At 44.1% G+C, this 13,442-nt stretch overlaps 2 protein-coding genes across 2 annotated transcripts in view; one reads left to right on the forward strand and one right to left on the reverse strand.

Annotated features, from left to right (window-relative positions):
• Nucleotides 1–3,639: 3,639 nt before the first annotated feature.
• The window catches only part of LOC115762674 (fringe glycosyltransferase), a 31,582-nt gene continuing 21,779 nt past the window's right edge, over nucleotides 3,640–13,442 (reverse strand). The window contains exons 5-7 of the mRNA XM_030704989.1: nucleotides 6,214–6,352; nucleotides 4,685–4,859; nucleotides 3,640–4,586 (exon numbers count right to left, since the gene is read on the reverse strand). Of these exons, the coding sequence (XP_030560849.1) occupies nucleotides 4,351–4,586; nucleotides 4,685–4,859; nucleotides 6,214–6,352 (550 nt within the window). The 3' untranslated portion in view covers nucleotides 3,640–4,350. The remainder of the gene's footprint in view (nucleotides 4,587–4,684; nucleotides 4,860–6,213; nucleotides 6,353–13,442) is intronic.
• LOC115762676 lies at nucleotides 6,487–7,713 on the forward strand (the record flags this gene model as incomplete). Its single annotated transcript, XM_030704991.1, has 1 exon — nucleotides 6,487–7,713. A coding segment is annotated over one exon (1,131 nt), but the record flags the coding sequence as incomplete, so codon positions are not given.

Genomic DNA, 13,442 nt, shown 5'->3' on the forward strand with positions numbered 1-13,442 from the left:
CCACACACACACAGACACCTGGCACATACTTTATCTTTATCGCATGTTTTTCCTCATGTTGTTTGTTTCTCTGTTGATGAAACGTCGCAGCGCAGTTGCCGTCATCAGAGCCACGTTCAAGCAACAATTACAAACATAAAAGCGGCCATCAGCGAACCCATCAGCCATGCCAACGCCCCCGCCCCCGCCCCTACAGCTCCCCCAGCCCGGCCAAGTGGCCAGCGATAAGCATCGGGCCAGCAGCGGCTTTTGTCTTCCTTGATTTTTTTTTATTTTTGGAACACGTCGCGCAAATTTCGGCGTAAATTTGTTGCGGCCGCACGTCCTAATCAAGTTGTAGAGCAGCTAACTAAAACAGTTGCAAGCTGCACTCACAGATTTGACTCCGCGGCGGCACAAGGAAGCGCTTGCAACTAAGCGCTTGCAGCTGCAACAGCCGGAAACGGCAGCAGAGTTGCCAACTTTTGAGCAGCAAAAGGGAAGTTATAGAAGCTTATAGACTTACATGAGCTCATCTTTCCTATATGGACTCATAGTTATAACCAGCTTGACCCCATTGATAATTGAATACCAAGCCGTACTAGCTTTAACTAGGGAATATAATTGTGTTGTCTTTGCTTGGACCCACATATCCAGGCAATAAAGTGCATTTTCCGCATTCGGAAAATATGCGTGGCCTTTCAGAAATTGATAAAAACTCAACAACAAATTGAACAAATCGGTTTGAGACTCATTTTCAAAGATCTTTGAAGGGATGCCACGCGAAAGGCCGGGCTATAGAGAGGGCATATATAGACCATCTATGGGGATCTCGGTCAAATCTCGTCCGATTTTCATAAAGTTTGGCTTTTTGGTCATGGTTTGACCTCTAGATAAATGGTCAGAGTTTAGCTATAAAAAAGCTAAATGGGCAACACTGTCAAGCAGCACACACACACACACAGAGATTGCGGGGCAGCTACACATAAACATAATTTAGCTGCAGTTGCCACATAAACTGCAGCAGCAACCTTTAAGTTATGAGCCCAACGCGCAGTCCGCCGCAAGTTCATTTTGCAATTATAGACAAGAAAACCCACCTCGTTCCCTCCTCCTACGACAAACCTCTGCCATGCCCCCGTGCTGCTCCTGTTAGCTGCACCTGCTGCGGCAGGCAACGCAGCGCCTTGTCGATCGTTCGGCTGCACCACATAAATTCCGCAGAACTTGCTGCGGCTTCTTCTCTCGGCTGCTGTTGCACTAATTTATGGCTTGCTGCTTGAACGATTGACGGACTGACGGACTGACTGACTGACTGGCAGGGGGGAGGGGGTGCAAGTTATTTGCCTGTGTCTGGGCCATTGGGCTGGCCATGTTTTTGGAATCTGCGCTGTGGCATTTAGCTGGCGTCCAAAATTGGTTGACAACGAGGCACGAAATCGGCGCTGAGGCTGGGCCAACAACGATAAGCATCTTACAGATACTTTTTGGGCACGCATTGACGAGCGTGCATCTACAAGATACTTTTGCGTACGCTGCCGCTGCTGCTGCCTTGCCTTAAAACAGCTTGCGGCCTGCACTCGTGTAATTTGCGCCTGGCTGCCTGCTCTGCATATAAATGAGCTGCAATCGCTCAGATATTGCTTTTGTATCTTTCGGTTTGGACAGCCGGCAAATCCTTTAAAACAACTCGCAAAAATTCAATTAAATTTATGATTTTGCATAAATAACTCGCCAGAGTTACATTTATATCTAATGAATGCGTTCGGCTACAGCTCAACCGCAAATTAAATCAATTTCAATGGGCTTTAAGTCAAAAGTTGAGTTACTTTTATGTAGGCGGCGCCAGTTTGAAAAAAAGAAAACCAATGAGCCAAGCGTGTGTGTGTTTGTGTGTTTGCCACTGGTTTTTTTGAGGCTTTTGTGGTTTTCAAAATTTGATGAATGACCCGGAAAATCAAATGCATGCGCCTGAAAAACTTAAGACTCAAATCCACGGAGCCGTACCCCAAGCCCGAACTCTCGAGTTCATTAAATTCTGGAAAAAAATATACATAAAATATGCAAAGGCGTGCCAGGGCCAAAGAGATTATCTAGAAGAGAGCCAACTGACTTTTAATATATGATAATTAATTCATTATCGATGCTGTGACGTGAACAGACAGAGAGACAGACAGACAGACAGACAGGCAGGCAGCAAAGAGATGGGGCGCAGGACAAGGCTGACAAGGATTTCACTTGCAATTAAAACGAACAAGACACAAAAATTGCACAGGCCACAGCTACAGCCACAGCCAAGCTAAAGCCGAGGCTAAGCAGGCAGCCTCAACTGGGCAGGTTAAGTCCAGAATCCGGGCACCAGGCAGTAGCATTCATTGATTAAAGCGCGCGCCCGGCTCGACATGGACTAAAAACTGATTATCTGCATATAAGCTAACTAAAAATCACAGGACGCAGAACGAGCGAAAAAACAAAAAAAAAATAATTGCCCAGAACTGTTTAACATATCAGAGTGGGAGATAGGACAGGTATGCAGAGAGAGAGACAGACAGAGAGAGAGAGAGAGAGAGAGAGAGAGAGGGAGGCGGAGAGGTAGCGAGGGTAACTTCAAGTCGAGTGAGTCTTTTATAAAAATTCAACAACATGTCATTGGCAACGGCGTCGACGTCGTCGTCGTCGTGGCCCAGTGCTGCAGGCACCCTCAATGTCGAAACGTTGCCTCTCCTGGCTGTCTGTGTGTCTGTGAGCCTTTCTGTGCGACTTTGACTGCACAGGACATGGACGTGGACATGTCAATGTCTGTCTGCCTGTCTACTCGCCTGCCCATGGTAACTCTCTGATCCATATCGTTAAAAGTTAACGCTTTAGCGGGCCTTAACATGGCTTTTAGCGTTAATTAACAACGAATTTTTTCGGAATGCAAAATGCAACAACAGCTAACAAACAACAACAACAAACAACAACGGTCGAACAAGTACACAGAATGTTAAGTGACAATCAGCTGATAAGCCGCAACAACAGCAACGGCAACGGCAACAGCAACTGCTGTAGGCAACAGCAACAGAACACGATAAGCCAAAAAGTTAAATAAATATAACATCGAAATTCAATGAAAGTCGCTGAATATCATATGCGAGCACGTTATAACAGTGAGAAGCGTAGCGAACGGCGCCAAATGTTAAGCCAAATATGTTGTTAAAGGAACTGTAACAGTGGAAAGCTTAACAGCGTGCAAAGTGTCAACGAAGCTTATCAAATTACTTTAACAGTAAGAAGCGGAGCAAAAAGCGCTAATGTTAAGCTGAACAGTTTGTGAACTGTGTTGAACTGTTGCTAAAGCAGCGCAAACAATATGTAAAACATTTTAACAGCGCGCACAGAAAGTAAACAGAGCGACGTTGCAGTGAGAAGCGCAGCGAAAGGCGCTAACGGAGAGATCTTACAGTGAGAAGCGCTGCGAAAGGCGCTCAAAGCTTAACTTAAGAACTGTTAACGAAGTCAATGAAGAGCTGCAAGAGTAAACGACGTATACAGAATTACTTTAACAGAACCTTGAACTGTAAAGACAAGACAACGATCTGTTAATTGCACTTAACAGTGCTTTAACAGCTATCCACATAATTGTTAAAAAAAAACCAGAAAACGTTGTTTGTTTTATGTTATTTGATCAGATTTTATTCAAGCAAACTAAAAATTAACAAAATTGTTTAAACATTTCTTAGACTACAAACTATAAGTTACAATTATATTCGATTGTTATATACACACACACAGACAGATTGCGACAAATCGGACTGCACAGTTCCAGTTAACATGCAAATAAACACGAGTACAGACTACTGGATGATGACGCTGGTCCGTGCCGTAACTGCGAACTAAACGGTAGATCAACTTAAACATAGACTAGACCATTAATTTAACTAAGCTAATTAGCTTCAATGGAAGAGTGCACATAACGCTACAAAAGGAAGCACTTGGAAAGTGTTGAATTGCTGCAACAATTGCATAACTTAAGCGATAATAGTTAAAAACTTTTTTTTTGTTTTTCTGGAAGGCAAATTCTTGATCATCTTATGAATGTCTAGGAAGCACAACTTTCGAGTTGAATTCTATATAATATGTATGTATATATATTTACAATAGAACCATTTGTTCACATCAGCTGTTATCGATTATGTGTTATCGTTTATCATATTCGCATACTTAAATATTAAATCACAGTGGTGAGATTTGTTTTTGCTTTTTCCGTTATTTCTTCTCATACGTTTGCCGTAATTGGGTTCAGAACCGCAACGCCTGCAACAGCCAACGGGAGCCTGAAGAGACCCCCGATATATCAATATATATAAATTGGAGATCCTACGTTGATTTCTATCTGGGCGGGCAGAAGCTAAAGTAGGGAAAGAGTTGACAGTGCAGCGAATAGAAACGCTTGGGATCTGCCTTCAGATCGAAGCCATCCACCTTGATCACATTCCATTGATTCTTCATGTGCGCATAACTGAAGGATACCTGATCCTGGAACGTATCCGAGCGTATTAGCTCCATGGGCTCCAAATGCGAATGGAAATTATCAACAACAGTCAGCGGCACCTTCAGCAGATGCTCTGCAGAGACACCAAAAATGGAAAACAGAGAAGGGAAACAATTAATATTACGGCTCATCGGATTTTGGCCGTGTTCTCGGCCAGACGACTCGACTCACCTATGATGAAGCCCATTGTGACATCATCCGGAAAGCGTATCTTGTCGCCGATGCTAATGAATTTGCCGCCACCTGCTATGGGCAGCATTTTGAGCGTCAGGGCGCGGCTCAGGCAGAAGCCAGCGCCGCCAGTGGCAAACCAAAAGGTGATCTTCTTGTTGGTTGTCGCGTTCTTCTGCAAAAAGGAGGTTAATGAAGGAGAAGTTAACGGAAGAGCTGTATGGAATGAGCTGAGCAAAGGATGAACACAAATAAGAATCCATAATGCCAAATACTCTGTTTATAAGAGGAACAAAGGGATGGAGTATCTGGACTGTGTGGATTAAAGTTGGAGTTGAGAACAGGCTACGAATAACTTCAACTCCCACAGGTCGAATTCGACGTTGTTATCTTTGAGACTTAGATTACGGCTCGACCTTCTCTAAAAATCTAACCGAAAAAGTCCATTCCCTTCAGCCAAACCCTTTTCACTTGATTTTAAGCAACTTTTACACCTCGAACAGAGTATTGTTTAGTCGTGCACAATCGTTCCCATTTATTTTGGCACTGGCTCAGCGCAAATTGTTGCTCAAAACTTAAGAAACTGGTCCAAAAATTAAAACAAACCGAAAAAATAAACCTGATTAATTGACCATGTAAATGGGACATGTGCGTTGAGGAAACTTAATACGGATACGAAAACCCAAACCAAGCCCAAACCCAAAACCGAAACTAAATCGAATACCGACAAAAAAGTCTGAAGACTCGACAGCAGCAGCAGCAGCAGCAGCAGCAGCGGCTCCTCGTGACCTAATGAAGCGTTAAGTTTTTGGGCTTTCAATTAGTTTGTGGCAAGGTTCAGGCTCGGCATGCTCGATTCGCTGCGGCGCTGTGTGGCATGCGGCCAGCCTACGAGCCAAGTGCTGGCCCAAACTATTTGGGCATGCAACAACAGAGCAACAGCATTCATTGCGGGATCAGCTGGCCATATTTCAAATGCCTCAGCAGCCAGCCGGATTGAATTGGGAACGCGATCAGAGAGACAGAGAGGGAGAGGGAGAGGGAGCATCTGAGCCAGATCATATCGGTTATTAATGATAGCCTGCGCTGGCAGCTGGAAGCCAAATGGCGGCATAGACAAATGGCCACAGTCGGGCGCATAAATAATGCAGCCCGTTCGCACAGGAGAAAGGCACAGATTGCAGAGCTATGGACATGGCCATAAACACAGAGTCATGTAATTATGTGTATTGGAAAATATGCAAAAAAATAAGAGAACCAGTAAGCTCTAGGCGAGAATGCGCGACCAGCTGTTGCCCTGTATTAAGCGCGAAACAGGCAGACTTTGAAAATGACTTGTCTTACTCACTTCGAAGCTAAATGTCTATATGTCTCTCTCCCTATGTACCGACTTAGTCATAATGGAAGGATCTATCGAAAACAAGATAATCATGGGCATGCCAAACATCAAGTTTAGTATACCTCTCTCTTTCAACCAATACAGGGTATGCACACAAAAAAGGTTAATAATAACAGATATTTGCACTTACATTATCCAAGTGTATCTCCAGCGGCGAGGATATGCTCGGCTTGCCCAGATACCAGTCGACGCTGGGACTATATTCATCCAGCAGCTTCACCAAACGGGGCACATTGACATAGTTGTCATCGTCGAAGTGACAGAACCATCTGGTTGGGAACAGAAAAAAAAATCAGTTTGTTATAAAAATTCAAGACGAGCAAACAACACATCTGATACAAATATATAGATTTCACCCCAAAGTATTTACAAATAACTTATTTTCCTATTGGTTAATTGAATTCAACCGAAAATGGAGCTGACGCTGGAGCAATTGGCACGCATCGCGCTGGGCGTGCCGGAGATGAATAATGTGAATGTGGCCGTGCTGCACAGCCTGCTGGATGCGCTAATGAAGAAGCTGGCCTGCCAGCAGGATCTGGTCACAATTGGGGGCTTTGAGGGCAAGTGCTTGGAGCGTTTGCTGGAACGTTCAAAGATCTCGCCGTTGCCCTTCGATGTGGCCACAATTGTGCCCATCTCAACGGAGCTGGACAAGGTGGAGGCCATGGAGGGGCGTCTGGCCATGCTCGAAAAGAAAATGAATGCGCATTTCCAGCAGATACGCGTCTGCAACAAGGTCAACTCGAAGAAGTATCACAAACAGTTGTGGGAACAGTATGCATCGCCGTGCGAGGATCTGTGCACCGTTTGCGATGAGGACAACAAGATTGCGTGCAGCCTGCTCCAGAATATGGACTTCATGAAGAAGCTGCTGCGACGCATCGCCTCGCCCATGCTCGATATGGTCGAACAAATTCAAAAGGATCTTAACAAATTCTACGAAACTCTGCGGGAGTTTTTGCGCAAAACCGAGGAGCTTTTCGAACGGCTCGAACTGGTCAAACAGTGCGTCATCGAGATTGAGAATCTGCGCGAACTGGTCAAGGAATACAATCTGACCTTCATTGGCACCATGGAGGAGCTGCAGGATATGCTGGACAGCAAGCTGGACAAAGTGCATATGCCGGCGCTCAAGAAATACATACGCGATCGTTTCGACAATATCGATCAGCGCCTGTCCAAAATCGAGGACAAGGACTCGTGCCCGCGTGCCGCCGGCTTCATCAACACGGGCATCCGTTGCATCTCCTGCGGCAATCAGCGCATCGGCGTCGATGTCGGTCCGCTCACCATCGGACCTCTGCCCGATGCCGCTGGCAGCAAAAAGAGTAACATCAGTCCCGCCAGCTGTCAGAAGACGTTCGTCTATCGCACCATGGACAAGGAGCCCACGCTGATGGTGCGTGTCCAGAATTTGGATCTGAATGTGATTGCCCAGCGTCTGAATCGCACCAACAACGGCAAGGTATGCAAACTGCCCGAGGCCAATGACACCATCTACGGAGTTCGCAACTCTGTCTATTCCAGCTAGATACACGCGACACTCGATTGCTTTCCCCCCCCTCTTACACTGTTTACGTTCACTCAAAATCGTTACGTTTAATAAAAGTGCCAACTCTCTCGACGACCTGAGCCTGTTTTCTCTGTAGGCATATAAAAAAAAGTGCACTAATTTAAATTGTAATTACCGGTAGTCGGTTCTTGATCCCCTTCGGCTGTCCACAAACACTGCTGCAGCTGGGGATTAGCCGCAGTGACAAACGATCAACCATATCCGGTAGCCGGCGCGTTCGGCCTAATGATGCCATTAAAATGCAACCGAGGCTATCGAACGGACGGCTTCCCCTCCAGCTCGAACTCGAACTCAAACTTGGACAACAAATGGGGGTAACATGAATAGGTCATCGGGTTTGCCAAGCTTCTGGAGAAATCGACTGCAAGCATTCGAAATTTCCTTTAATAACTCAACTTTGCAACGGGTTTCGGCTATCAACTTAAGTGATTCGGACATAAGTAGCTTTTATTGGGCGCTAAGCCAAGGGGGCGAAGCAGTTGGGGGGAGGGACGATTATCATATATCATAAGTTACGAGCTGCTTGAGAACATTCAGAAGAGCAAAGAGGAATATCTATGTATATATATATCATTTGTTGTCTTTATTGTGTATAAATATATATATTTATTTTAGATATTTTTTTTATTTTCAGCAAACATCTTTAGGCCTGAATGCCTCAGCAGGAATACCCAACGAATGGGTCTACGGGTAAGTGTACAAGATATTTAAAACTCTTTGATTAGCCCGATTTGAAAGTAGCCCGATCTGAAAAGTTATCTATCTAAGAACATTTTTAGGCATATTCGCAGATATTCATGAAAGTATCTCTGATAAAGTGTATCTCAAGTTAAAAGTTTACCACAATTTGGTTCAAAGAAATCAACATCATTTATTTAACTAAGAGTTAAGAGAAGTGCATTAGGCATTAATATATATTAAAATTGTTTCTATAACCTCAAAGTTGTATATCTAATTCCTTTCTTTTATTCATAACACCACACATTTAACTGTTGAGTTAAGAGCTCGACCAATATCTATTATGGTACTTGTTTTCCTTTCTGGCACATCTTAAAGCTGCCCTGATTCGACAACATAAAATCTGTTGCCACATCTATAAACATTTTGCCAGCGGAATGAATGGAACTCAAGTCGTGGCTGGGCAGCCTCCCTATAAACTCACCCTCCCCCCCCCCCGCCCCCCTCTCACTCTCTCTCTCTCTCTCGCTCTGTCTGGCCATTCGATATGGTGAGGAGTTCATAAGTATTCAATAAAATCGAAGCGTTTGTTGGCGTCTGTTGGGTAATTTAATATAATATTTATTGCATAAGCTGCGAGTGTGGCGAGAGGGGGTGGCTTAGGGGGCAGCGGTAAGGGGTCAGGGCATGGTTTGTGTCTTCACTTTTCTAAGCGCAGAGGCAGCTAAGCTAATCGCAGTTGTGGCATTCATAAATTGCATGTTGTTGTTGTTGTTGTTGTTGTTGTTGCCACATGCGATACCTGTGCGAAACGGCAGCCAAGTTGTTGTTGTTGCTGTTGTTGTCGTTGCCTCTTTAGTCGCTTCGTGTCGCATAAATATGCGCTTTTAATTTCACTTAATTATGCGTGCCACAATATGCGTACACTCTAAGAAAAACTCTGCATCAAATTCTAGTGTACAACGAATTTGATTTCAAGTAGATATCAATATGCTTGAATTGAGCTTGGTTTCAAAATTTTTTAAATATATAAAAATAAATCTTGAATTGAGTTAAAAAAATATTTTTGAAGAGATTTAGTACACTTTAAACAGAGAAGAAGCCGCAAATACAACATTTCCTAGCTTTAATATTTCTCTTTAGGTCTCAAAGAGTTTCTTAAATTAAGAATTTTGTACTCAGTTTAAGAAACTTCAAGTTTGGCTGCATTTTGTTTAATGTTTGTGCCTGATCTCTTCAGTTGATTTTTCTCTGAGTGTAGCCTCTTCCTTACCAGCCTCCTAACTGCCTTTTGTCACTGCTCTTCTCTCTCTCTCTCCCGCTCTCCATCTCTCTCTGTCTTTCTTTCCTTGCATTGACCAAATTGAAATCTAGCTGGCATTTTATGTGTTTGCCGTCGTTTAATTAACGCGTTCCTCTCTATGCTTTTTGGCTTCTATTTGGCATTTTATGAAAATGAAAATGTTTTCATTTCGTTTCGGCATATCGAAGCGTTCAATCGTTGCGTTTAGTGGAGTGGGGAGTGTGGAGTGGTGTGGCAGATGGCGAGGGGGGGGGGGGGGGGGGGGGGGGGGGGGGTTCAAACGATCGCTGCAGCTGGCCAACAAACAACGTTGGTGGCTCAAATGCTGCAGCGTTTTGTTTGTTTGGCTTTTGGGTTTCGTCTGTTTATCTGGCATCGCATTGCAGCAGCAGCTGAAGGAGCTGTGCCTTGTGTGTGTGTGTGTGTAGTGTGTGTGTGGCCGCGAAAAACGAGACGCAAAACGAGTGCAAAACTTTTTTTTTTGCTGCTCAAGTTAGTTTATTTTTCATGGCAGTTTTCCAATTACTTGAGCTGCGGCTGCTGATGTTGCTGCTGATGTTGCTGATGTGGGCTGATTTTGAGAGCAGCAGCTGTTGCCGGGGCGTTGGCGTCGTCGTCGTCGTCTTTGTGGACTGCAGTCAAAATGAGTTTATGTCTGGAGCCATAATAAAAAATGATTGACGGGGCACTTCGCGAGCCGCCAATGCAGGCAGTCTTAATAGATTTCGCATTAAGAGTGAGTCGGAGTCGCAGTCAAAATCGGAGTCAGACTGGCTGATCAGTTGGCCCGGCACAGTCTGCGTTAAAAGTATTTTGACAGGCAGCCGAGCAAAGGCGGCAGCGGCGGCGCGCCAGATAAGCGATCGCTTGAAAGAGAGTGCCACAAAAAAATAAAATAAAATAACGAAAAGAAAAGGATGACGAACTGATTTGGTTTCGTTGTGTTTTCTGTTTTCTCTGTTGTCTGGCTTTGCAATTAGCAATAAGTCAGCTGTCAGGCGTCGAATGTATCTTACATATACATTATTTGCGGATTGATACAAATCAATGTGCCGCGTCAGGGGCTCAACAACAACAAGATATTTACATTAAGCGGCCACTTAAATCAAACAACAACAGCTCAGCTCATTAACAACAACAACAACAGTTGCTGCTGCAGTTGCTGCTGCTGCTGCAGTTGCATTCGCATTCGCTGTTGCAAGCATGAGTCAGAGATTTATGAGCGCCCGCTGCGTGCCGTGGCCGTTCAGTTTTTTGTATTTTTTGTGTATCTTGCAGATACACAAAAGCGTTTACACGTTTTGCTCACTGAACAATTGAAAACAGCGGCGACAATTGAAACGCATTTGTCAGATACGACGACGGCAACTGGCGACTGGCGACGATGTCGCTGGCGTTATGCCTGACAAGGCACAAAATGTATCTTGTAGCTATACACGTCTGGCAAATTGACGCCAATTGTCGTGTGGGCGACTCTAATTGAAATGTAGAGCAAGCGATTTGCCGTACAGCAGCAGCAGCAGCAGCGGCAACATTTGCTTTCCGCCGGATGTGCAACTGCAGCGACAACTGTTGCTGCTGCAACTTCATCTGCATATGCAGCTAGCTCGAATTGTGCATTTCCGTAGGATAAAAACTAAAGCAGCAACAACTTCAGATTGCGACAATCCCCCATCTCTCTCTCTCTCTCTCTCTCTCTGTATATTGGCTCAATTGAATAATTGAGTACAGTTTTCGTGGCGGTTGTTGTTGCTGTTTGCTGTTGCTGCCACAAGTGGCAAATAAATGAAATTGATGCGTTGGGCTGCCGCTGCATACTTTCCCTTCAATTGTCGTCGCTTCACACGCGGCCTGCCCCTGCCCCTGCCACTGTGGCTGCGAAATAGGAAAAATTTTCTCACAGCAACAACATCTGGTTTTTCACATATGCGACAAAAATGCTTATGATGAGGTTTTCCAAGCCGCAAAGAAAACCATATTGCAATGCCATAGAGCGCAGCAGCAGCAACAACAACAACAGCAATTAAAATTGTCGCAGCGCTGACTTCAGCTGAGCCTCAGATGGATTGGTGCAGTGTGTGTGTGTGAGTGTCCCTGTGTGTGTGTGTGGTGTGCATAATATTGTGTCTGTTGCTGTTGGAAAATGCCGCAACTTCCCTGTTCAGTCAGTGCCCCCTCTTTTTCCCCGCCTCTTGGACTATTATTTTATGTGGGATTAGCTGCGGGTTGATTGCAACGGGAAGAAAATAAAAAAAAAGAAGAAAATAAAAGGGGGCAAGCAACAGTGTGGCACGTCTGGGAAATAACATTGATGGGGCGCACAAAGAGACGTCAACGCAACGTGCAACAAATTCCCACGCACTTTCTTGCCAGCGACAGCAACAACTGTACCAACAGCAGCACCCACCCAAAAGTTGCAGGCCACAAGCGTTAAATGTATATGCAATCACAGCAACAACAGCAACAACAACAACAACAACAATCAGTTGCCCTTTTGTTGTGAATCCTGTTTTTTTTTTGTGTACTTTCCTTTGGCTCCATTTGGCAGTTGATGCCGTGAATATTACGCATAATACGTGTCGTAATTACAAAAGGGCAGGCCGACAACAACAACAACAACAAAAAAAAGGTAAAGAAATGCCGTTATAATGTCCAATAAATGTTGATTACGAAACGTGCCACAACCAGCTGCACCAGTTACACAGATACAAAAGCACAGCTACAGATACAAACGCACGGATACAGATACAGATACATTCGACTATCTGCGTCATGGCAAGGGCATGCGCCCGTTTCGCAATTCAACTAAAAGATACATTCGCACAATGTACGCTTAGTCGAACGCGACATTTGTTTATTAGGTGTGGCCGCCACACACGGCACGATCAGGCTAAGCCCAAACACACCCAAGACTAACACACACACATACACTCGCACAGCAAGAGATAAATTAGAACTTGAAACAAATGAATCGAAATATAAAAAGTTGAAAGCTGCAACAAAAACAACAAAAGCGCAAAACAAGAAAACAATTTAAAGCGTGGAATTTGTTGCCGCTTAATACAAAAACAGTGCTGTGATAGTCGGAGATTGAACGACTAGCAGATACCCTGGAATGCCGAAATACTAGAATACTTGTTCGTAATGTCTAAAAGACAAACTAGACTAGTAGATACCCTGTTTACAGCTGGCATACTTGTTCGTAATGTCTAAAAGACAAACTAGACTTGAAAATACCCTGTTAACAGCTGGAATAAATGTTCGTAAAGACAAACTAGACTTCTTTCAAAAGAAACCTCCAAATAAAAGTAGTTGTCTCTAGATCTTACAATCTTTGAGATGCGCTACAAAAACGTATATCGGAAATCGATATTTATCGATTGTTGAGAAAATGGAGGGATATTATCAAACATAATCTGTGGATGATTTAAGAGAACTTTTAACATACCATTTAAAAGGCTCTTCGATCTAACAGATAGACAAATATTGATCCCGATCTAGTATATATATGCTTCATAGAGTCAGAATCTGCCATACATCAGCACAGCTTCATTAAACCCTATTTAAGCCATTTGGAATGGGTATAGGGCATATAAAAATCGAATTTATAATAAATCCAAATGTCGCAAGAGCTGCAGAGGCGGAGCCGACACCTTATTGGCGCCTCAACATTTGTGTGTGTGTGTGTTAAAGAAATTCCTTTAAACCGATTTCCCCGGAGCTCATAATTAATGATTGCATTAAGCTGGCGACGTGAAGCTGATGGGTAGAGGGGAGAAGGGCGTAACGTTTCAAATGCAGG

The sequence above is a fragment of the Drosophila novamexicana genome, unplaced genomic scaffold, assembly GCF_003285875.2.
Source record: "Drosophila novamexicana strain 15010-1031.04,08,12 unplaced genomic scaffold, DnovRS2.1 tig00000644-arrow-pilon, whole genome shotgun sequence".
Lineage (NCBI taxonomy): Eukaryota > Metazoa > Arthropoda > Insecta > Diptera > Drosophilidae > Drosophila > Drosophila novamexicana.